The following is a 26,767-nucleotide window of genomic DNA, read 5'->3' on the forward strand; positions in this document are numbered from 1 at the left end:
GTGAGCGGGGGGGGGGGGTGAGAGGGTGTCAACCTCAATCTCACGTCCCATGATTTCCTGAAAAACATATGGTCACCTTAGGGTAGGTAAGAGAGGCAGGATGGAAAGGAAATATAAATATGCTTATGTAAGTGCAGTACTTAACCACTTATCACTTACCAAAAGATGAAAGAAAATAACCATGGAAAGGAGGACTTGATGTTTTCAAATAATCAACATGTATTAGACTAAAACCTGGTGAGTTTATATACAAAGTGAAATTCATTAACTTCAATATCACAAAAGAACATTATTTTTCACAGAATTCACTAAAAAACTGTGTAACACAACCGAACACTTGAATTTGCTGCTCCAGCATTCATGTTGACACAAAATGAAAAGCCTACTCCCTCAAAATGCGTAATATAACTTCTTTTTCTTCTGGATTTGAGTCTGTATATTTGAGTCTGTATACTTAACCTTTCTTTTGTAGAGCCATACTTAACAATCTACTACTGTGCTGTGTTTATTACCTTGAGTATTAATTGCAGACCAACCACCCCAAGGAGATTACACTAAGGAGATGAAGTTCTAAATTTGCAAAAAGCAAAGTTGCCAAAACACACAATATTATTTATATATTTAGAGCCATTTGTAGCGCAAGAAACCTATACTGGTAAACCGTACTGGCACCAATATGCCAGAAAGTAAACTTATGGTCAAGTTCAACACTAATTTTTCTGCCAGAGCCCAAGGGTTTTCCTCACTGAGACATTTAATTGACTTATTGGTCACTCGCTCATGAACACAGACACAGGTTTGAGATGGGGGGGGGGGGTTGGCCAGGACTTAGTGGAGCATTATTCACTGGTGCTAAAACTGCCGCCTGTGCCAGCACCACAACGGTGTGAAAATAATTGCTGGGAAAATTTTGGGTACATGGCTCCCACCACCACCCTCCTCATGGTGTTAAGGAATTAACATACTAGCATTTGGTACCAATGCTGGTGACATCTTACAAAGTTGTTATGATTGGAGACAGAACTTACACAATCCTGCACCAATATAAAATCATACAAAACAGGCCCCTATGTTCTGCTCATCTCTATTCTGATAATCAAGGCAAAATATCGATAAAAGATATCATTTGAGCTAGCAGGAATTAATACACTTCTTCTGTACATTTGATACACTGTTTTGATTTCATTATAAAGCAGAAACCCCATAAAAAGAAAAAGGAAAATCCATCAAACAGCTGTTCCAATGTCACATCTCCATTCTTGTTTGGAGGGAGTTCAAACCTAGAAGTTAAACACTCAATAATATTTAGTGTACTGTACAGAAACTTCTATCGTTGGCCTTTATATTTGATTATTTCAATATAATCAGCATGGGTGGGGGGAGTGGGGTGGAGTGGCAGTTGAATGGGAGGGGGGGGCTGCATGACATGAAGCACAATTTGACTAATTAAACATCACATTAAAAAGAAGAGACTAATAATGCATAAAAAAATAAGAACGGCCACCGGAGAGGCAGTGAGGTTTCTCTTTTAAGATGCTGACGGACTGTTTGAAAAGCAGAGCTTAAAGATGTACGGCCATCGTCCACCTGCAAAAACAGAAATAAAACAGAGACGTATTAGATGATCCTTGCCAATCACTCTCCTGCATACAGTTTTAACATCTCGATGACATGTTTAGTCACAAATGGATATACTGGTCCAGAAAAAGTTCAATAAAAAATATAACTCAGAAGTAGGTTTGGCTTTCTGGTTTATAATATAACCTTGCACCTTGAGAAAACATTTCAATGCAGGAATGAATGGTCCAATGAACAATATTTTTAAACAACCATTTTGATGAGTGAATGGGGAGGGGGGACTGTAGCATCTCTCTTGGGCTGCAGGAGAAATGTGCATTTTCTTTACCAGAACACTTGTACCAAGACCTTCACAGATTGTATCTAAGTTTTCGTTTTTGTTTGTAAGACTCAGAAGGTTTGAAATAAGTTAGATATATACTTCTTATAAGTGGTACTGGATGGAATATGCCACAACCGACTTCTGTTCTTTTTAACATGGATGGATGGATGTTTTTCTACATTGACTTTCTCAATATGGATGGATGCTCAAAGAAGGCATGTACAACAAACAGAATTGAATAAAACCTATTAGGAATACTTCATTCTATGAATTTTGAAGTTTTCTTGAAGTTTACATATCTGTGGCAATGAAAATGTTGTTACAATCTTCTATTAGACCTACTAAAGGCAGCAAACGCTTACCACATGGCAAGCAATGTATGAATTATCAGTGTTAATAACGCATCCTTTCTTTGCGGCTTGTGTAGCAATAACACTTGTTTTTTATCTTAATCGACCCTAATGATCTACAATCTAATATGCACATTACCATGAAAAGTTATCAAAGAGATGGTTTAAGCATCGGCGGCGATTATTTCACCAGTTCATATCACCCTTTTTATTTATATGTATATATATTTATAAATATATATCTATATATAAATATATATAGTGTATTTAATGAATCTGAGAGACTATCCAGATTGTGGTTATTTAGAGGGGGGGGGGGGGTTGGGGGGTGGGGACAAGACTACATTGACATCAATGACTCACTGACTGAACATTCTACAGACTTTAAAAATATCTCTAACCTGTCAAGGTCAAACCTGAAATATATGAGCATAACCAGATCTCTCCCCTTTGATAAGTGCCTGCCCTCTTCCAGGAACATTTTGAGAATGGAACGGGTGCCCCATAGGTAGAACTAAACATTTGTTCTTAGAGATTTGTAAATCTGACACAGCATATTTAATCTTTTTGTTTCAATCACACATTCCGCAAACCCCAAAGATGTCAAATATACAAGTCTTTGCCTTTCATCCGCCGTCTAGCTATTGTTTCTTTGAAGAAACCAACACTTCTTTAAGGTTAAATATTTTGTTTGTTTATCAAGATGACATCCCGATTAATTCATTCTCTGATAATTTTGATAAATGATGATATAAATACCATACAGGAGACACAAACCCAACTTTAATCATTAGATTTACATGATAACAATCATTGGTCATGAACAACAACTCCTCAAACAGCTAAGAATAATCTTGCTCAGTTTGGCAGATATATCCTACTTTGATATTCATCCCTGGGAGCTATCCTTTTATGCATCTGTAATGTTTAAGTGCCACACCATGTTCTTGAATAATTTCACTTTTTGTATTTGATTTTCTTTTCATATTTTCGGTAGAATATTTAGCAGTTGTAAAACTGAAGCCAGCAAGCCAATCCCATCATTAGGTTATGGCAAGAGGTTCAACATTTTAGATTCAACAATTGCAAAACCCCTTCTCAATTAACAGGAAAAAAAAAACTGAATTTATAATGCAAGAAAAAAACACACACTAGATTTAGCACATTTGGCTTGATAATGTCATATTTAGACTTGCTCAAGTCTTCAGCCATGTGTGCAAAGACACATTAAACCAGTGATATCTCCCAAATGGAACAAGCTGTTGTTGGAGGTTTCATGATGACAGTCATTGCTATCACGTAGACCTACGATGACGGATGGGTTTACACCACCTTTTATAATATTTCTTGTAACGATAAAATAAGTTGGAAATTACTAGATTTACTTGGGTTTTCCATGGTAGTGTGGTTGGCAAGGACAAGGCCCTCTATGGCTCTGGATCGATCGGTCCATTCCACCAACCCCGTCAAGCTCTGGGCGTCCACTGAAGGGAACAATGAAGAAAGCTAACAGTAAGGTTAACTGTTCATATCAACAAAAACGATGACAATTCTGGAAAGGGTTTCATATATTTATGAAGGCATATAAAAAGCTTGTGACAGTTTGGGTATACATTGTGGTGGAATGGACACATTTAAGCGATAAATTCCAATTGGTTTGTAATTTTTTTTTCTCTCAAGATTTTACACCCTTGTATGGACCTGGAGAGGTAAGATGTTATTTTTTTGTGACGATTCCAAATTCTAACATGAGACTAGAAATAGGATTTCAAATATATTAAATGAATTGTAACATGATCTTGGGTAAATCACCTCACTAAAATTAACATGAACTCTGGCTCCTTCTTGATACAGATACAGATCTTAGGCACGGCCTCCAAGGTCAATTATGAAACAAAGAATGGCCATAAATCTGTTCCTGTGACTTACTTTTGGATTCAAATAGCTTCACTGCAGACGGCTCCTCGGCTCCAGCGTTTACGAAAAGCTGTCATGGAAGGATGAAGGAAAAAAAATATGCAAAGAGTGGCTTTGAAGCAGTAAGATTTCATTATTTAAGCTGCAAAAAGCAGATTCTACTTTTCACCAGGCTCACTCACAGTTGAGTAGCGCATTGCTCTGCTACACCAGTACATTTGTTATGGAAATGTTTTAGGTGAAAGCTAAAGACTTCTACTTGTTTTAAAAGAGTAATTAAATTTTTAAGAGTACAAACTTTGATCCTTATAAGAAAATTATTAGGAGCACAAAAGACGTTAACATGTTAAACGATGATCATAAGATTGACTCTATTCAACTGAGATGTTTTTCTGCCAATGCAGCATTGTCTGTGATCTTTGCCGTTAGTCCTATACCAACACACCAACTAATTGAAAGGTAAATCATTCAAAATTTGCCTGTGTTTTCTAGCTTTAATGGAATGGAAACGTGGTAAGATAGATGTGTCAATGAGGAGCCTTCCAGTGGATCAGCTACATACAAAACCATACAAGTTCAACGGTAATTTGTAGAACTAAGGCATGCTCTTAGGTACTTTTGTTTTAGCCAAAATGAGCTCAAACTAGTGAGTAAAATATGACTGTGTTCAATGCTAGCAATTTTGATGCCAGGACAGTTTTCTGTGAGTCAGAGCACTGCCATACCGATGGGAAGGGAGCTCTACTGAACTTTTCGTTCTAGGCAAAGGTGTGAACTGTGAACTGATTTAAATTGTACAAAACATGACGATATATGGGCCTGTAGGGACAACAAAGCCACAATTAGTTTGTTAGTCATGAAACAGACACTAGTGGGGGAGGGAACCAAAAACAGAAACTAGTGAGCTTGGGTACCAAAACAAACCAGTGCTCATTCAAAACTGTCCAGTATTCACTAGGTGTGTGCCTGTATTTGGGAAGAAACATCTCTTATAGGAAGTGAACAAAAGGTACTTTGCTGGTGTGGTGCAGCAAATGGGAACCATGATTTGGATTCATGTTTCTTTCGCCTATATTAATATCCCAGTAATCTTGAATATAATTTTGACTTCCAAATGGCATCATTTCATAAGCTTTATCATTGGGCCTTCAATTGTTACCTTTTCTTCCTTTGGGTTTATAAGATTTCATTCTGTGGTTATTATTACCTACCCCCTTCCCTTAATCTTCTCTTTGTCCCTCCACTGTTTATCTATTACCTCTCCTCTTCCCCTGTTGGTTTCTTTCTTTCTTCTCTCCATCCCTTGTCTACTAATCCCCTTACATCTATCTCTTTGTGTTCACCATGCTCATTAACCTGTCTGTATTCTGTTTTTTTGTCCCTTCTGTTACTGTTACTTGTCATTTAGCCTTTGAAGAAGATCCTGCTAGGATCTAAGGCCAGGCCAACTTACTTTTACATGTTATTATTACCTGTTTGATGGTCTCCTCCGTGCTCTCGGGATGACAGTTGTAAAAATGAAGCACTGTACCAGGTCGCTGGATTCGTGCGAAAAGTTAAGGACAGAACTACAAGAATACATTTCATAAATTTCTTCATACGAGGTTACAATGGACTACAAGGTGCTCTATAACAGCTAAATAGTAACTCTCTTTTAATCAAACACAGCAGACCGTTTTATTATCGACTGTTTTGGGTTTGAAATTAAATGAAATATTCTGATAACCACTGCATCTAAAAATTGGTCAAACTCCCAGTTTTATTCACCAAAAAGAAGGTTCCTGGGCAAGTAATTAATGATTCCATTCGATTCTCAATATTTTGTTCTGACTAGTCATATTTAATAGACTAAATTGACTGTGAGATTTCAATAACTGAAATGCAATCGCAAAATTGATCAAATTCCAACTCAAAACGCTTGTTTGCTAATTATATGCAAATTAGATCAACCATAATTAATTATGTGCAAAAGTGTAATAGCATCATTGTAAAAGTGTTTGTTAAAACTGAAGAGATATTTATTTTGGAAAGATCAAATCTTTCAGACAAACTGAATTGATTTTTTTGGTTAAGTTCTTAACTATCTATTGCAAAACTAATTACACACTATTGTGTACTCAGAGTATTTGCTAAGTGTAGACTTTAGTTTTGCAAACACTGCCACCTTTATTTAACTTCTACTTTGAGGACAATTGTATATTTATGTTGCTCGGACCGAGCCATGCAATATATTTACGCATAATTTGAAATCCCTCAATCTAACTGACAGGTCTTTGCAGATAAAGTCATTTGGCTGCAGCTAATTAGAAAGTTATACACCGTTTACTGCAATGCACACATCCCACATTAAATGTAATGTTTTATTTTTCCACTGGAAAATATTTGCAAGTTTTCTGGCAATTAAATTATCCCGGATGTGATTTTGTTGTATTAATGAATCAGTTGTTGTTTTCAGGCATTTAACCTCCTTTTAACAGTTGACTCCATTACCACAAGATTGTGACAAATTTGACACAAACTACAGATTCTAAGCCTACAAGATCCATCTCTGTGATGGCGGCAAAGGATATGATTTTTGGCTGCTGCTTGTTCTGTCATGAATCTGTTGTTTCGGTTTTTGCTATAGTCCTTAAAGGCTGCGCTACCATCAGGGAGTTCCCCTGCCATAGGGGGAGATGCCAGGTATGTTTGAATGGAGAACCTGGCAGATAAAAAATAGAAAATAAAACAATAGAAATACAACTTGTGGAAACAATATTGGTGACTTACGCTATTTGTTCTTGTACTATTTACTCTCATTTATGGGGTCACAGATATGGAGGTAATCAGTGGATTAGGGAGGGGTGGGGAAGAAAGATTGGAAGGGGGTAGGATAACACTGACAACATTTATTGTTATACTAAAACTTGCCTGTTATCTAACTAATTACTGCAACTTGATATTCACACATATATTCACTGAACAACTATGATCAAACAGCTTAAACTTGTTAAGAAAATCAAACAGTTTAAAGCTACTTTCACAAACTGTTTCAATATAAATTGCATTTTAAATATGCATTTAAAGCTGGTTTCACATGGTGTGAAAAAATTAAAAATTGAATTGTATGGTTTGCCAACCTATGAAGTTACCAACTGGCAAGGTAGGACCTATCACCTCGCAAGTCACATAAGGTTAGGTCACGTACAAAAAAAAAAACCATCAAAAATTGTACAAACGAGCAGACAAAGTTACATACTATACACAACATGAACATGCTACAGTTTAAGGGCCTTTGAACGATAAATCATGGCCCACTTCCAATAAAATATTGGTCACTTTTGTATCCAACCTTAAACCACTCAACACGAGTTACTACATACAGCTTATGCAATTGGAGTCATTATCAAAGTGGTTAAAATTAGAAACAGTGTAGTCAAATATGTCCTCCTTATGACAAATTTAGCATCTATGCACATTGGGCTATTTTTGAATTTTATTTGGTAATAATTCTAAAACCCAGGGGGGAAATAAAGGTATGCAAGTGTTAGGCCCTAACAGACTATTTCTTTCCCCATGAGTATGGTATGTTTCAAATATTAACACTGCCACGAATCGTCCAGGCTGTAGTATGTATATGACTGTATGCATGGGTAGTAGTAATACTATCTTCACTTGTGCACCTGCATCCATGTTTGCACAACTCTCACAAAGATTCACTAAGTCAACAATTTCACAAACTAATGTATACACATCAATTAGAAAGTAACTACCATCAAGCCATGGACATTTATAACAGTTTGACATGGGACTTTTATCTCAGAATTGTGAAAAGTCTGATATTGAAAATTGGAATGTATTTAGATCTCCTCATATGCACCCAAATAAGGCCTACTCCTCCACCCATTTCCTTCACATCCTCTGACAATACCATCTGAATTATCATCACCTATCACCAATATCATAACCCAAACACCGACAACGCTCTTCAGTATAAGTTTGCCACTTACGCAAGTTGGACAGTCTTGTCGAAGAACTGGATGTTACTGAGGTTAGAGATCGCTCTGCCAACCATGTGAGGGTCACCCATCTCCACCATAGCACACCCTGGTTTGCTCTTCATGAACTTGATCTGCAGAATAACGGAATACTCCCAAGGTTAGTACTTTTCGATAAATCTTTTCCCCCGTTTCCAGGGCGGGACCAATTCCTGTGAAGAACACAGCCTAGTCTGCTGGAGAAACTAGGGGCCACTTAATTGTAACCAGGGGCCATTTAGTAATTTTTAATTTATCATTTAAACTCCTTATAATAATTATTAAACTATCAATGTGGCTTCAAGGTTTCATGCATGATTTTGTCAAGAGTGGCTATTTGTCTTGGGAGCTAGCCTCGGTCCACATTTAATTTTTTTGGGAGGTGGGGGGGGGGGGGAGTAGTGGAGTTAATGTCACGTTAACCTCAATCACTACAAAATGTGTGGGGGGGGGAATGGAGTTAAGGTCACGTAAACCTCAATCACTACAAAATGTGATCTTAAATCATTAACAGCAACTATCGAGAGTTCACCCGTGTATTTGTAAAGGTTGTGACCTAATTCACACATCCTGTAACATAACAGTAACATGTACTTACACAACCGTCGAAATAACAGTCACATTTAAAACCCGCAGCAACATTTAAAAACCCAATTTAAACAATAAACATTTTAAGCCTGCTATAAAGAATTCATTTATAGCTGTGTTTTGCCTTGGTTAATGACTTTCTTCACTGTAAAATACCCTTAAATTAAACAACGACCATTTGACTTCTCCCTACTAGCATGATATTCAAATAATAATATGCTATGTCAATAAGTTTAATGTTACAAAGTTTCATTTACATGTCATGTACCTTTAATGTCTTTGCCTATGTAAGTTAATCATCTATGTGACACTGGTTCACCCTGAAATTATTTTTTCAGCTATCTTAACATGCTACCTCATTGGGCATAGTAAGACCACATTCAATGCAATAACTTCTCAACCTGAAATTCAATCTCATTTAGACGATCAATGTTTCAACTTATTTTATTTCAACACACGCTGTGGAAAATTCAATTCATGCGAATATTAAAATCCATCTCAATCCATTTCCAACCTATTTTGGCCAATTGTTCAACATATTTATTCAATGGAAAACCTTCATGGCTATACTGTATTCACAACCATCTGTAACCTGGGTACAACTCACTTACAAATGTTTTATTTACATAGAGCAGCTGAACAGAACCAACCGCATGACACCATATGATCAGTAAGCTGTTATTAATGATACTTAGAGATCAAATTTGCACTGGGCAGCTGGTTAACCTGAAAAAGCATTTTTATGTCAATAGTGAATTGCGCTAGTATAATAAATTGCACCACAATATGTAACACCTTTCCACAGGCACAAAATACTATATCCAATCAAAGATTGGATGTTTGGGAACTGACATGTCACAATCCACCAATGATTAGCTTAAATTCTTAAGCCTTGAAAGGGCCTGGATTAGAAAAATTATGACAGGTTGATGAAAATGTTGTTATAGGTGGTAGTACATTTTTTATTTTGAGTTTAATCACGTGTGACAACTACTTTTGTAGCAAAATTTGCTTAGTTACGCAGGCAACTTCATAAAAACGGAGAGAAGATGCTAAGCTAAATTTAAAAGACTTCTGCTTTCCAACTACTGTGCTTGGTCAAAACTATCTTTCCTATGTCCAAAGATATTACTGTGAAAAACAGATATTCTTCGAGCTTAAGGATAGAAAGGATTAATTTATAGGGTCCTCTTTCTCTGGGAAGTACTTGAAAACTTGGATGATGATTATTCAGTGTTTTTTATCAGCTCCTTGTTTGAAACTATATTTATAGATGTTGTCCACCTGCCTGTCTTACCTTCTGCACTTTTAATTTTGCACTAAGCTAAGTTTGTAGATTCCTAGCGCTACTCAACCGAAACGAAAGATTTAAATACTTTACCTTCCAGACGTTGCCATAGAGACAGAGGAGATTAAAGAGTCGGTCGCAGTTCATCTTGTCGGGGTCCATCCCGTACACCATCACAACATGACTGCCGTTCCCGACTTGGTTGGGCATGTTTTGAGGAGTCGGCTGTAGACCGTACTGGTCGTGGCCACCACCGCCATACTGTTCGTAGTCGTCGTATTTATTATGCATGCCGCCATGGCCCGCGTATCCTCCACGACCGCGTCCACGACCTCCCGGCCCTCCACGGAATCCTTGTTGCTGGTAGCCATGGTCTTGATAATTGGGTGGGAATTGTCCCCTTGGACCTCCTGTGTACCAAGATAAGCAATGAAGTAAACAAGAACTGCCCGTTCATTGGCACTTACTGAACAGCTATAGCTACATATAAAGTCATTTCTTTGCATTCAAGTAGTGAGATTTTGAAAGCCATCAGACATGTTTACAGCCACCCTCCAGGTAAATTAAATTGCTCAGACTGCCATTCCAGTTTTCTCAAAATGATGATACCCAAAGAATTTGAGAAAGTCTTCACTGAGCACAGACAAGTTTTTTGACAACTGCAAGAGTCCTCTCGGAAGGAAAAATGTGGTATAAGATAACAAGATTTGAATCACCTGTTCCTGCCCAGGTACTATACTCTATTACTGTAAATGACTTGGAGGAGTTCTTGACCAGCTAAACTAAATCATAACTAAATCATCTTTAAACTTTCTAACATAATTTGAATCTTTTGGTAACCTTCACAACATTTTACTCCATGACGTATACATTCACTACCATATGCTCTAGTGATCACACACTGAACTGTGTGACCAAACACACTGAACTGTGTGACCAAACACACTGAACTCTGTGATCACACACACTGAACTGTGTGATCACACACACACTTAAACTGTGTGATCACACACACTGAACATCAGTCTCCAGCAAGTCTCAAGTAGAGACTTGTCCTGACATTGATCTAAACACTTACCACCAAACCTTGGAGGTGGTGGACCCCTCCTGACGGTGGGTCCATTATGGAGGGGTGGCTCTGGGGGGTCATCGAGCAGAGCAGGTCCTCTTCCTCCACGGGCTGTTGGGTAAATTATGAGATAACAAAAGTTAAGAGAACGGAAGTACAACAGAGGAAGTCGATCATGGCCCGATTCATACGACAAATCTTCAAAGGTATTTTTCAAATCAATCGAAGATGAGTATCTATGCAAATGTGTGGATGCCTCTAAGTACAAATTTAGTACAGCAATGAAGCCAACAAATTCATATAATTTGTGCTACTTGTTTAATCTCATCTGTCTTTGTAATGTCTGATTGTTACGATTGATTGATTGAAAACAACTTGAAAGTATTAGTAACAAAGGGGCAAATGTATATCACTCCAAGAATTATTTCACAATTAACTTCCTATGTATACCATCTTAAAGTGAGATAATCCTGCATTAATATAAAATCAAACTGCATGGGGCAACTGGAAGAGAAATCTACAACAGTACTAAAGTGGAAAACATCTTTCAAAACACTACATGAAGAGAGACGAATGAGTGAGAGCAAAAGAGAGCATTAAAAAAATGCAGCAAATACTGACATATTTTAATCAGCATATTTAAGTGATTTGAGGTTTAAATTTGACAAATCATTCCCTCCATAAAATAATGTCAATTATTGTAATCAAAGAGGCGCATAATTATGACTACTGGTGACACCATCTGTCATAAACATTAAATTCATAAAAAAAACATGAGAAAAATTGAGACCGCATGACTCCTCCAAACTCAAGAGGGTTGACAATGAAAGCCATGAACCAAGGGGAAGGAAACTTACAACTTTTCTTAGCTTTACTCTAATGGAAGGTCAAACCTCCACTGCAATTGCATAAGAAATTGAATAAGAACGAACATAAGAGATAGTCAAACAAGGATTCAATGCTACGCAACTTTCTAAACTGTGTCAGGAAAGTAGGACAGCCTGAGAAGGAACCTCATAGTTTCATATCGGAAATTTGTGGTGCTGTGCCTCAGACTTTATGAAAGGAAATTGCAATGAATGATAAACATATCGTTATCAAATGTAACATGCTTTGTAGAGGGAAAAAAAGTATCATGAGATATTAAAAAACACATAGCTGTAAAAAGGTGGAACAAAAAAACAAGAAAGAAAAGAGTCTTTTTCCCTTTTTTTTCTTTTTTTGTAAAGATGGAAGGAACAAGTGGTAGAGAGTAGAATGTTGTATCAAGACAAAAGAAGAGACAGTTACATGTTAAGTCATTGTAAAGCAAGTTGATGAGTCTATTAGGTTTTTTTAAGGTAACAGTGACAGAGAATTGTAACAAATTATACATTGATAACGTTTATTAAAGTAAGACTTTGTACAATGATGATTGAGTTTACATGTATATAATATATGTATATATATGTCCAATTTGATCATTTTGAGAAAGGGAATAATTTAGTGTTCTTATTTTGTGAAGCAACTTTCTCAGAACATGATGAAAACACTACGAGTAATGTGTACAACAACTGCTATACATGTTTGCAGGGATGTGCTCACATTGGGCGGCACCTGGCGGCTGCGCCCAGCAGTATTTTAACCATTTGCGCCCGGCACTTTTTTTGATGATAATTTAACAAATTTTTCCATAACCAAAATCTGGGAGAATACATGGCACAGATTACCAAAAATAGCACAACCTATGCATACTTCATGTGCAAAATTTGTCCAGTGGGGAGGGGGTAACCCACCCATGAGACCCCTCTCCCAGGGTGTGGATCACACTACCGCACAATCTGCCCAGCACTCAAATATTCCTGAGCACATCCCTGTGTTTGGTTCTTTGTATGGCAGTTGTTTATTTTACATAGCATTTTGCTATGCTAGTATCAGATCTAGACTCTACCCTGTAATATGACAAATAATCACTGCCCTAGTGTTTGTAAAATCATTAACGTGATAAACTGTACATTGATGATGGTAAGAGTTTCAAGTTCCAAATATCACACAGAGAGCTTACAGTATAGATATAACAAATATGTATTATGCGTTTTGTTCAAAGTCAAAATTATTTCTTTTCCTTATTCCTTATCCGATACAGAGATCGAAAGTGTAAAAGCAATTGCCAAGTGTGGACTACCCTATAGTTCATCATACAATGGACTTCTTGGAAACCCAAATGAAACATTTACAATACTCACTGAGTAACATGGTTAATGAAATCATTCTTTTTGAGTTACAACCAAATCAATGCATGCAAGGTTAATTAATGTAAATTATTGTACAGTAATTAATGATTAATGTAAGTGTTACGTAATACATGTAGAGTAGAAATCATCAAATATGAAATGATACAATGTTTACTCAACTCACTAATGTATGGTAGTACCATTTTGGGATCTTAATGATGCTCTTTCAATAAGTCCTCTTTAATATAGATCTGGTAAATTCAAGCATCCTTTGCCCTACCATACCCCAATAAAAGAACAAAATAACTGTTTGCCCCCTATCCCCTACTAATGTTTGTAACTTTGTATACTTGGTCAAAGCACTTCTGCTAGAACCAACAATAGCACATGCTCAGAATTGTGCCTTGAAATCTGCTCCCCTTCCCCCACCCCCCAAAAATATATATAATAATGAGGGTAAGGGGAAGCTTTTTCCCACAGTTTTACCCTCGCTGCTCATAGCAACGAATGGACATCTTTGCTTTGTAACTTTGTTCCATATGAAGTTACTACTTCACTTATAACAAAGAATTCTACAAGCTAAAGCTACTGTATGGGAATGTATGTAGGAATAACACCTTTAGAAAGACATGGAGATTTGCAAGAGCTTATGAAACTCATTTAAAAGTAAACATTCATTGAGCATTGTTGCTGTGATCTGAATTCAATGTCTGAACAATAAAGTATTTGCTATAAACGTATGTCAACTTGTGTCAAAGATCCTTTTATTCTGTGTGGTTTTAATTGCCAGTAACACAAATGCACATAGTACATTGCTTTACAGACGCCATGTCTCTTACTACGTTACAAAGCGAACAGCGAAAAATGAAAGTGACGCAAAAGTGAAACGAGATAAGTTTGGTCTTTCCTCTTACCTTGAATAAACCCAACACAAAGATAAATATACCACAATTGGTTGCACCAAGTCAATAATTGCCTCTTCTTGGGTGACCAATGGACAGAGACGATATACGGTATCCTCTCTCTCTACGCTGCCCATGGCATCAGTCCAGCAGCACCCTGTAGATTCAGCAGCCTCCGGTAGCCTGTGCATGATATGTCAGCAGCAGATAACATTTAATTTTTTTCGACCTTTCATCCTGGATGTGAGTCTGTGTGTCCGTCTGTTCATGTGTGACCGTCTAGAGATGCTTGTTCACGAGTTTCGTGTACCCTGTTACCTTCTTGATAATGCATGTCGGTCACTGTTCTTATGGGATGGCTCCGTTCATAAAAGTGGTTATGTTGCATGGTCGTGTGTACACTGGTGGGTATATCTCTCAGCAGTTAAATTCTCCACTAAGAAAGCAGTTATAATGTTTAAGTGGAGGAGGTACAAAATGAGGTTATCTTGAGTGGTAAGGGTGCTTCGTCTGTGCTTCAAATGGACGTCCGGAGAGGAGTTGATATGTGTCCCATGTTCCGGTGGAATGGCAAATTCAAATCTGTCAGTGCCCGGTTAACGGTTATATTCTGTTGATTTTCCTTGAGACAGGCTGTTTGCCTGAGGGGCAGTGATGACTGTTTGCATTGTGACATGTGACGTCGCCCAAGTTTAGGTAGGTTACTTATATGAGATATGCTAAATTGTTAACTCAAGTACAGAAACAGGGAATAATTTACTGTGCAAATTTTGTGTAGCAAGTTTTAAATCTCTGACATATTTCTCTCACTAAATTATATATATAGTTCCTTTGTAGGAAACTGCTATACATCTTCTTCACCTGTATAGCACCTTGACAATTTTGCGACACGATGCTGGATAAATTATTCCCTGCAGTATGCACGTTAAGATACTGAGTTATATAACTATCATTAGAGTTGTTCCTAACAAACTGGTGTACCTACTGCAATGTATCTACCACAAGGTATTAGTCTCTAATAACCATGTATGATTCAGAACCATACTATCCCTGTACTCTATTATTCAATGTTCTTGAAATAAAGTAACTTCTATCTAGATTTATCTACACAGGGTAGGATTTTTTCTTTGCAGTAGATAAGCACTCTGTTAACAGTGACCCATTGTAAATACCCCTTAACAGAGCTGAATGAGAACTACCCAGCTGTTGTACTGTTGGCTACCATGCAGTATTTATGTACTGGAACATACAGTACTGTGTATGGACACAATTGTCTCCTGACATACCATTCAAATTGTTCTCAGAAAGTAATCATAACAGACAGTGAATTGTACTGTGGTAGAAAGATGTCAAATACTGCACATACCTCAAAATTGTACAAATTGTTCTTGTTGATCTGATCGATCGGTTATGTTTGTGATGGTATACCACATTACTTCCTATTTTAAGGGGTACACTGTGAGATTTTTTATTGGGGGGGTGATGGGGAGGGCAGGGGGGGAATGTCATAACCTACTTTAATCTAAACCTAAAGCATGATAGGTCAACCACGACTAGAGGTCGTGCAGCATGTACATCTTTGTCAGTACTACGCTTCATACTGTGAGGGCAGCAAACATACAAATGTGTTTTTTTTTTTTCTTTCAGAGAAATATAAATATAAGATAATCTACACATATATGAAAAGAGAATTGGTTTACTAAATGAAATAAAACATGATATTTTGTGATAGTTACACATATCATATTTTCTAATGTAACCGATTGAATACCAATAAAACGTCTGACATAATTACTTGCTGTTCGATGTCCAAAGTAAAAAAAAATGTATGTACTCTTACACATTTCGTTGTTAACACCTTTCGTGTATTATATAATATTTCATGTAACATCTGAGTACAGAGAAAGATATGGCAGTATCATGAGTTAGCAGTGATAGAAAGAGAATATACTGTAGTAGAGATTCTGTTCACCAATATCAGCTTTACATCAAATTCAGATTGCATTGTAACAAACTACTCCCAAATATGTAAAATTGTAAACTGGAGTCATGTAAAATCAGTTTGAAGGTCAATGAAATACATCAGAAATTAAAAAAAGTTGTCCAGCCAATACTAACTGATTAGAAACAAAAAGTCTACCCCAGGAATTCAAGGAATTATTCAACCGTTCTGTATTGTAATGTGTAGTATGTCCTCACAAGGCAATTCACCTATATCACCAGGTAACACCTCACACTAAGAAACTGAAAGGGAGAGTCAATGAACAAACATGCCTTGTTTGTACTACTACAGACTTTTGTGAGTATAATGGAGAGAGGTTATCTCCATGGTGAATAAACACTCTATACACCCCCTGCTTTCCTCAATATTCCATTTTGCGTGATGTCAGAAAAGGAGAGTCATTGGATGAGGGTGGGGGGGGGGTGGGTTGGGGTTGTACAAGGCACTAGAGAATGAAATCAAGACTGGAACATCCTCAGTCGAAAGCCACCAGGAATGTCATCAGGACTGGGCAGGTGGGTTATTGTCAAAGTGTAATGCCAAACATGGATTCAAGGCAGAACTACAGTACCATACAGTAACACTCTACACACATCTTCGCAATTTAACCAACAGAGGAAAAAGTGGCTGTACTCTCTCGTTCTGGTCACTACACAGTAAGCCACATTGACTTTGTGAAGTTTTTAACAAAATGTATCATATTGGTATGTAGGTCTAACAGCAATGATTTGTCCCCATGAAAGGATGTAAATATACATGACGATGAACAAAGAGTGACTGATTAAATTTTCACAACGATGCTTTTTGTTTGTTACAGGCAGAAACTCAAAAAAATATGTAAACTGTAAATGAAACGACTAGATGGAAAAATTTAATGTGTATGAAGAAACCAGAGTTAAAGTATTCATTAATAATACAGGTCTTAAAAGGAATAATGTGAAGCCCAAAACATGCTTTTTGACAGTACAGTAGTTGCATCACGTTCAAGTGTGTCAACTGTAAAACAGGGAGAAAGTGGCGTGTGCAAAGTTTCAACAAATGCTGTAAAAAGGTAAAAATCCGTTTCTTGTCTTTTTAATAAACCAGTGAGTATGAAATTTAGCACTGAGATGCATGTTAATAGTTGTGCAAGAAATGTGAGTAAAAACATCCTGTAGAGAATACAGAGTTCCCTGTCCTTAATGTTTCTACTAGTTTATGGCCAAAAAAAATGTTTTTTTATTTATAAATGTGGTGATGATCAGTATAACATTGAACTCTGACATCAATTTATTGAGTAGAAACAGATTTATCAAGTACATACAATTTTATTTTGCACACAAAGGCATGGAAACAATTTTCAAGACAAAGTTTTACCAATGTCTGAAAGTAATGAGATATTCTAAGCATTTAAGTAACACACCTCTTAAAAAAAAATTATAAAAAAAAAACACTTTTATCTGGCAAGAATTAATACAAAGCCACAGAGAATGAGCTTCACATACTAAGTTATCATACATCATAACATCAAATTCGTTCAGGAACTATGTATGGTTTTATATTTATGGTTTTATACATCACTGTCCAGCCAAACTGCCTACTGTCACCAGCAATTTTTTTTATGCAGCCAATAGACAGGACTCTCAAAACATATCTTTGCCTTAGACAAACCATAAGTTTTGTCTGCATTGGTTTACAAAGTAACAACCATGGATGTTCAAATTCAAGCAGCCGGCTAACTAAAACCATTGACCTTGGTCTGCCAAATCTTCCTGTGGATGCTCACATTCAAACAACCCACTGATTTCAACATACCCACTAAAATGAATTTCCTAAAAATACTTACAAAATTACAAAACTTACCTGTTTGTACTGCAGGGGTAGTGAAGTCATATGTTTCAGAGTCATTCTTATGGACTGTCAGAGTTTTGGGCTAAAACCGAAAAAAAAAGTAAAAAAATATTGCATAAAGTGAACACTGCATGTTATGTAGGATGCATTATGAATACATTTTGATCAGCATTTTTGAATACTCAGATTGTGTATACATGTATAGAACCGTTGCAATTCTTTGTGAGTGTGTACACTATATAGCAACATGTCTATAATGCATAGGATTTTATATCCCAGGCATAACATCACCTTGTACTATGAAGAAATACTAATACATCCTGCTTCTAAGGATGATTCTCATATGCACCAGAAACGGAACCTGGTACAGGAAACGTGATACCTCTCAGACAAACATGTAGTGTAACAGACACTAGTCACACCCTTCATTAATAGTGACATATGATAGGCTCTAACAACCCTCAACTATGCCAGTAAGAATCACACAAGAGACAATTCACACTAGTTATTTCAAGGCAGTTTAAATGGAATATATTACATTATACTAGATCAGAATTTTGTGGGTTAGTGTACCTGTATAGGTTAGGAAGATATTCTATTCAAGTGAAATAAGAGAAGAAAAAAACAAGAGAAAAACAGGAATGCCTCATTTCATTATGTACAATCTAATTGATCATTCTTGAATACAAGATCACAATATACACTGCATTTACTTTAGTTTCTGTACTGTAAGAGAATTAAGGCTGATAGCACAAAAGCAGGGAATGATTTATTATCATGTATCGCCTCGCAAAATGCTACATGCCGAATGGGGAAATTGCTTCGTACAAGTGTAAAGATGCATCGCAGTTTGTGTTGTTTTTATTACCTAGGAACCATATGTATTTTATAAGAGACACAATTTCACAGCCTTCAAATCAGATATGTAAAAATTTGAATGCTAAATGATTCCTTGATAAGTCAACAACATCATCCAACTATTAAAAACTACACTCCTTTCTTTTGCCAAGGTATTCATAACTTTATTTCTACAGGTGCACTTTGTACTTTAAAAGGGGGAGTGGGCTATTATAAAACACTTGAACTTCTTAGCAAACCTCTCAAACCGTACTCCTACACTTCCACCCTTATGACATCAAAGAAAAAGTAAACAATTCCATTGATTTTTGTCAGTTTTGATGAGTCTAGTACTCTGTAAGCCACAGATACTTATTAAGTTATCAGAATATCAAAAAGTGCCACATCATCAAACTTGCCAGAAGGCAGCTGGTTGCATTTAATTTACAAACACAAAGTTAACTGAAGTATCCTGCAGCAAGGGAAATAAGCTTGAACTCTCCTATTTTTGCTTAGCACTTGGTTATTATGTAATGTCCGCATGAAACATACCTGTTGACTTGTGTTTATGCATGTGTGTGTAAAATGCTACACTGCAAAAGAGGTATGTACTTAGTGTAGCAAATGAACCAAAGGTTGTAGAATCTTTCTATGGTTTGAGCGACAAATTTCCATTGAGGTACTTTTTGTGAACCAAACAGCACAAAATCGACTTTATCTGCAGTAAGAGGCACAGGGCATAAAAAGCAAGAATTTGCTTTAGCCAATATACAGCACTTGAACCAAACCTAGCCATTTCATTACTCAAAATACAATGGATTAAACTATCGCATGTTTCTAGATTAATGTCATTAAACCTTTGGTAACAAGATGAGAAGTATTTCATTCCGTCCTAAACATTTTTGAACCACGTACTAAAACAAACCTTGATATTTCTGCATTATTTGAAATGAAACTCAAATGATGAAGCTAAGGAAGAACATTGTCATGGGATATTGGAATCAAAGAGTATCGCAACAAAAATGATCTAAACAGACACAAAGAGTCACCTGTTGTCACATTTTTGCATCAATCTTAACAATTCATCATGCATTCAGTAGGTCACAGATGTCAAGGACTGCCGACTGCATAGACTATGGCCGACTAAAGTCCCAGCGAATCTACATTTTTAGCAGTCCAAACAGCCTAAACCCATGATGCCCAGTTGCTGATGTGAGAAGGGATAACACATTTATTACTAATCATGTACATACCCTGGCAAATTCAATCTTGAGGGTGCAGCATCCAGAATAAACATCCCTCCCATTCAGCCTCACTTTAGTCTCGGTGGCACTCTCCACAGAGTCAAACGTGATACAGGGGTTAAAGAAAGCAAACTGCATACAAATCTGTATCCTATGGTACAGCATAACTTAGAGAAGTTTACATACTTTACATGTTTTATGGTGCCTGCTTGTTTGTTACATAATCAAGCACAAGGCTTGGAATCTAACATGGAATGGCATTTTTTTTTACTGTGCAGTAGCCACGTCTGTAACATTCTCTCACAAAAGTACAGTACTGTAGCTAATGATTTTTTTTTGCTAACTAGACAATATCAATTTAGGTTATGTCAATGAAACAATTTTTAGCATTGAATAGTAACTGTTGAACTGACACATTTAACGACAATGTATTTTTCCTTTCTACAAAGTGTCAAGTCATTTGAGGTACAGCCTAGTATACTATCCACCATTGCAAGCCATTTGAGATGTATTGTCTACGTAACAATGTAACAATGTCCCATTGATGGTGTCAATGATATTCATTGTCACATTGTTCAAACATGAAACGGGCAAATAGAATCTGTCCATTCCACCAATACCATGCAGCGATCCTGTCTGTTTACACAACTGTCGTAGCACTCATTGAATGTTTGACTTGCAACCCGACAAGTAAACAGGAGAGGACGATATCAGAGAGTGGGTAGTATAGAAAAAAATACATATATCAACTTTTAGAGGCCAAAATAACATTATAACAAAAACACTCTCCCATTGATATGTGTGAATAAAAGAACTCTATATTAAGGGCAATTCTTACACGCTTGACTGCTTATTTCTGCATTCACCTAGAGAAAACTAATTGTTTTCAAACATATTCTTGAGAGTTTTGGCCACCCATCAAGAAATGCTGGAAATGCTTTATGTATGAAAAAAAAAACTACTATCTTTCTGTGTATATGCGTGTGTATCTGTGTGTGAGGAAGGGTAAACTGAACAATTAGTAAAAGGATATTCGACCATGGCCTGAACACCATTTTTGCGAATCATCACAATTCTGAGAACGTTGTTATCTTTGTCGGCCACTTTGTGGATGACTTGCTGCAAATGAAACAGTGAAAAGAGAAGAAAAATAAACTTTCATTCTTTGCAGTCTTAGTGTTAAGAACAAAAAATGCTAGAAGTAGGCCTACACTCCCTACAGTGATCCACCTAGCATCTCCATACCTTGCTCCGTTGCTGAGATATAAAATGCTGACACTTTGATTCATTTAAGTTGAATCACTTCACAGAGTAATTACACATCTTGTCATACATGGACTACAACACAAGCAATTTTCATTCTCTTTAAAATTTGAAATGCTTTATGTTAGGTACGACAAATTGATTTCATCAATATATATTACAGCACTAAGAAAAAAAAAACCAGTGAAAAGAAATGAAAAAAGGTGGAAGTTTTGTCTATATCTGAAATCATAAATATAAATATTGCACAATGTATTGTAGCTGAAAGTCTTTTCCTTAGCTATGACTTTGTTATCATGATAGGAGTTGGACATATATTTATACATATACCATTTTAATTAATTAAGGGGAAAAAAGTCAACCATAACGTCACAACTTTAAACCTGATAGAAAAATGAAAGCGAATGTAGTAAACTCTTCTGGCTTAGACTTACTGTGTCCATGGGGTATTTCGGATACAAAACTGTGATCAAGAGAACACAGTTGGGTGGAGTACTGTCTTCCTCCATTTCCACCTCTCTAAACATTTAAAGAAATTAAAAGACAAGTTTGATAATATTTTATGTAAGCTACCGTTTGCATTTCATTCCATAGAATTTTTCGCCCACTGTATCAAGCATTGCTCAATTGATGATCCAACTAAGGCAACATACAAATCCTTCAAACTCATGAAACGGGTCCTTTCAAACTGAAAAATTTCATTACCCAGATACTGTCCGAAATTACAATAAGCCCAGACTAGCAAACATGCAACAACTGCAATGCGGAACACTACTGTTTCGTCAGATTCTTGAAATCAACCATGAACTAAGCAAGCTACTGTACTGCATCATTATGGGAGTTTTGAAGCAGGTAGAAGCAAATATTAACCAAGAAAGTCACTGCAGAGAGCTGTTTTAAAGAAAGGACTACCTTGCCAGGTTATTTGTTCTCAGGCGAGGGCAACAAGCAGACGATACTAACGGCTAACTTCACATGACAGTATTATTTTGTTTGAGCATTCAAGTATGAGAAATTAGCCAATTACCTTACGACTTGGGTGCCGAAAAAGTTTACATGCTTCACAATGATAATATATAACTCTCATGTGTCCCAACACACACACAAAATCAAATTCACTGCACATATCGTTTTCAAAATACTAACAGAAATGGCTTACCCTGGTCTTGGGATCCTTTGCCTATCATAGTAATCGAAGTAGGCTGGATTTCCACCTACATTGATGACATTATTTGGGTGAAGCTGCAAGAAATAGGCAAGGCACACATTCAGGGGAAACAAATTCAGGAGAAAGGCTTTCCACTATCATCAACATTGTAACTGCACCTTAACTTCATTTTGCCAATTAGCTAAAGAACTTCCTCATATAGTTGAGATGTTAAAGATAGATCTTCAGACTGGGCAGTTTTATCAACTACGACCAGCTATAAAGCTAACAGTGCTTAAGTCTTTACATTTTGAATAACATTTCCTCTCACAGCAGGGCTGGAGAAAGATGCGCTTTCACAGAGACAAGTTTGTGGATACACACTAGTGATGACAATACCAGGAAAAGGAGTTAAAATTAAGTAGCACTAGCTTTCCAATAATCATTGTCATCATCAATTGTACAAACAGGCAAGAAACCAAAAAGATAAAATCTACTTTAAACAATATTTACTAACCTGCAAATATTCAACACAGGCCTTTCCACTTTCAAGATCCTCAAATTCAACCAATGCTTCTCCTTTCCTTGGCAGCATTTTGATGTAACTGCAAAGAATATTACATGCTTAAGGTAAGCTGATGCATCCATGTAGTCATATATGAAACTAAGATGACACATCCACTGACTATATTAATGTCACTGCAAAATTCAACAAGTCTATGAATGGCCAAGTCATCAATTTTATCATGGGAATCGGTCTTTAACAAGCATTATGATACTGATCATGCAATGTTGCATAATCTACAGAAGAGCAGAACACATAGTCCAGAACAAAATATAGTTATTACACAATGACACGGCATCACACAAGCAAATCAACTGTTAAGATCATTCAATGGACAGTATTGCAAATGCAAAAAGTACAGATACACCCCCACACTTTAACGATTACAAGCCTAAGTACAAATGTTTTGAACAGTTAATATTGAGTAATAACTTCTACAAGAGAAGAAAAAAAGAAACAAACTCTTATTTGCATAATTTCACATTTATTTGAGAACATTTCACTTGTTCAAGTGAAATAAGAACTGGCAAACATGAAGGCTACAACTTAATCTGGACCATCCACAATTTTTACTTGCAACCATAAAAATTAAAACAGGTACCTGATTGGGCCAAAGTGTTGCATAGCTTCGACCAGATCGTTTTCCATGGCATTGTTCAGACCACCAACAAGGACAACACGAGATGGGCCTGCCTTGTGGGGCTCATCAAATCGATCCTAACAGAAATGGAAAGATATGGGTAAGCTTAGCCACAAACCCAAAGGAGACCATCTTGCAGTTATTTTCCTCCCTCCAGGCTTCAGCTATTGTACAGCCAAACACAATATTTGTAGCATCAACTCAATTGCACATCTAGCGGCTCAAGAAAAGACAAGAAGCTTGTAGAGCCTATGTAAGCATGTAAAGGTAAGGCTATCCCAAGATTAAATGAGCTTGATATTCTGCATAAACTTACTTAAATAAATGGTTTTGCTATTTTCATTATGTACATGCTCACTCCAGACCACTGGTGAAGCAGATTTGGCCATCAATATAATGATGCCTTTCCAAATTATATTGGCCTAACCTAGGACTTAAAACGAAGTTACGTTAACAAGGCTGAATAATGTGGCATAGCCTACTGTACATTAGGAATGCCTGTGTGACAGTAGAGGGTTATTCCATAGGAACAGGATATCCGGTACTCAATGCTTGAATGCCATTGCGATCAAAATTCAAACCAGACAAAAAATACAAAAAAAATACAGCTCCTTAATTGAGGATGCAAACATTGAAAGCTGCTAAGCTGGTCATGAGTCTTAAATAATTCACATGTATTATTTATGGGCTTTAGCCTAGTGGGAATTGCCTTATCATGCAGATTACTAAAAATTGAAATTAAAATAACGAGAAACGTTAGGCTAGATCAGCCTAAGCTAACAGTAACAACCTACAGGCTATACTGTATAAAGTAGAGGACCTGTTTAACGTTAAAACGTAAGTCTCACGGAGACACCTAAACTTGAAAAGTCACAGACTAAACTTTGAAACTCTTACCCTTGCACCAGACTGAACACCTCTCCCTGCTACATCTGTCCTCTGACGCTTTGTAGCATGTCCCTCGAAAACCGCCATGATTGAGAGCTGATTCTTTCAAAGTTGATAACTTCAAGACAATACCTCTCTGCTTTGAGACTTCTTTGCGGGTTAGGGTTTTGTACGACGCTAACAAAGTAACAGTAACAATACATACAAGCCACGCTATGCCTGTGATTCCGTAACGTGTACACCCCGTTTATTCATAGAAATCGGCATGCCCTGGCATGGTTGTGTACCGTGTGCAAATAGACTTTATTTTTTAGTGACCAGCCATTGAGTCAACTATGTTGCTAGATGCTAACTTTTCGTTCCACACAGGGAGGTTTTTATTTGTCAACAAAAGCAGTCCAAGCAGCAGCTCCCTGTTTTGGCGGAAAACTCCACATATAAGCAATATCTCTTAGTTTCTATCCAATTTGGATATTTTTTATATACAGTACTTTCATGTCAACTTGCTCTGGCAGCATGAATATCCTATTTTGCTATTTGAGTATGCGTGGCTGCGAAACGAGTGTTGTGAATCGTTATTATGAGAAGACAATAATATATAATAGACATAAGCATTGCAAAAGTCAGGTAGGAACTGGCTGTAGTTTCAACGATTAGTTGTGGTGAAACTACCCGTAATAAACTTATGAAAGTGGCCACTGTCCTGATGCAAGGGTCCGCGGATTAAAATCGGAGAGCGGAATGGGTATAGGGAATGAGCTGGGAATATGTGGGTTGTTTGTGAATATTCAGTTTATTATTAATATAGACATTTTAGTTATGTTGAGCTAACCCCCACCCCTCGCGAGAAGCATGGTTTTCAGTAGTAGCAATCTTGGGCTGCGCTCTTATTGGAGCAGATCTTTAAATGATCAAATAATTTAAATCCGTAGTCGTTTGTAGGCTAATGCCTTGGTAAACTCTGAATTACGTTTAGACGACTTCATCTACGTTCTGAACTCTCGACTATATCATTTTATAGGCATAATGCTATATTCACCGACGGTCCCGCGTACCAACGTTACAGCAAAAGTACCGTGATAAATTACCATTCGGTTTTATTTTTGTGTGGATTTGACGGTTCCCAACGCATATATCATCGTGATCATTTTATCTCATCATAATAACCATTCTATTTTCTACCAAGCATTATAAATACGTCATTTAGAGGATAGATGCAAATTTCTTCCTCTGGCAGGCATTTGGAGTATCTTTGTTTGTTTGTTTCTTGTTTTTACCATGTTACCAATAGTCGAAGTCAATAGTCATAAGCCAAATTGGCCCGTTGACCTCCCCGAAGATTATAAACAATCTTATCAATAGTTGTCATAGTCATCGAGGATTTTCGGCTGAAAAAACACTGAAGTGGCGCCAAACATCATCAGTGTACGCAGTTTCTCGCTAACTGAGAAAGAGATCCTGGCCGAGTACATGGAAATCCATGAACGCCCAGCATCAGTAGTACAAGACCATTGGAAACTAAAAAAGAGCCAAGCCCTTGTACCGCAGCCACCAGCCTGCAGTCAACTGGTTTTACCATAACCCTGGCACGGGACTCAACCAGGTGCTACCAGCCGGGTCAGCTGGACCTGGGGCTCACAATTGGGCAGGGACGACCACTCCCTGAGGGTCACACGTCAACTCGGTTAACACGCAACCCCTGCTACCCCAAGTTACCAATCGCAGTGGTTTACTATAGCCCGAGTGTAATTGATATCGCAATTTCGGAAATCATCTACGGATATTGCAAGTATTCAAGTAAAACGAACTGTTTTCCTTGAAAAAGAAGGGTAAAAGGGGAAGGGGGAAGTCTGAAGATCGATTATCTTGATGAGGCTATACTGCACACAACTTGACAGTAACACAATCATGCAATCATCGGACAAAATATTGCGGGATAATTTGAAAACAAAGACACAACTGGATTTCTTCAACTCATGTTAAGTTAAGGACACTAAAGCATTACTAAAGCGAATTTGAAAATAATGTTATGTGCAGGTTCCCTTCCCCTAACCCCCCCTTCCCCCTTCCTCCTACTAATAGTGTGTCGAGATGTTATCTATTTCAAG

General features: G+C 37.1%; 1 protein-coding gene across 2 annotated transcripts; it reads right to left on the minus strand.

Annotated features, from left to right (window-relative positions):
* Window positions 1-209: 209 nt before the first annotated feature.
* On the minus strand, window positions 210-24,890 carry LOC139971781 (heterogeneous nuclear ribonucleoprotein L-like). Of its 2 annotated transcripts, none has more exons than XM_071978515.1 (16): window positions 24,669-24,890; window positions 23,733-23,848; window positions 23,084-23,171; window positions 22,579-22,661; window positions 21,854-21,938; window positions 21,190-21,275; window positions 20,166-20,262; window positions 18,088-18,157; window positions 11,138-11,239; window positions 10,153-10,469; window positions 8,157-8,278; window positions 6,738-6,868; window positions 5,640-5,713; window positions 4,180-4,237; window positions 3,627-3,734; window positions 210-1,587 (listed from the first exon to the last, which is right to left on the minus strand). In XM_071978515.1, the coding sequence occupies exons 1-16, from the start codon at window positions 24,744-24,746 to the stop codon at window positions 1,529-1,531; spliced, it is 1,674 nt and encodes a 557-aa protein (XP_071834616.1). In that variant the 5' UTR covers window positions 24,747-24,890; the 3' UTR covers window positions 210-1,528. The 2 variants fall into 2 exon arrangements, with proteins under 2 accessions (XP_071834616.1, XP_071834617.1); XM_071978516.1 differs by having other exon boundaries at window positions 3,636-3,734; window positions 24,669-24,889.
* Window positions 24,891-26,767: the final 1,877 nt, after the last annotated feature.

Source organism: Apostichopus japonicus, chromosome 8 (assembly GCF_037975245.1).
Source record: "Apostichopus japonicus isolate 1M-3 chromosome 8, ASM3797524v1, whole genome shotgun sequence".
In the NCBI taxonomy this organism is placed as follows: Eukaryota; Metazoa; Echinodermata; class Holothuroidea; order Aspidochirotida; family Stichopodidae; genus Apostichopus; species Apostichopus japonicus.

Excerpts from the sequence above, each read along its gene's own strand:
- LOC139971781 (XM_071978515.1), bottom strand. The coding sequence starts at position 24,746 with ATGGCGGTTTTCGAGGGACATGCTACAAAGCGTCAGAGGACAGATGTA. Across the intron at positions 23,849-24,668 it reads GTGTTCAGTCTGGTGCAAGG|GATCGATTTGATGAGCCCCA; the intron begins GTAAGAGTTTCA and ends CATTTCTGTTAG. Across the intron at positions 21,276-21,853 it reads CGAAATACCCCATGGACACA|CAAGTCATCCACAAAGTGGC; the intron begins GTAAGTCTAAGC and ends TTTCATTTGCAG.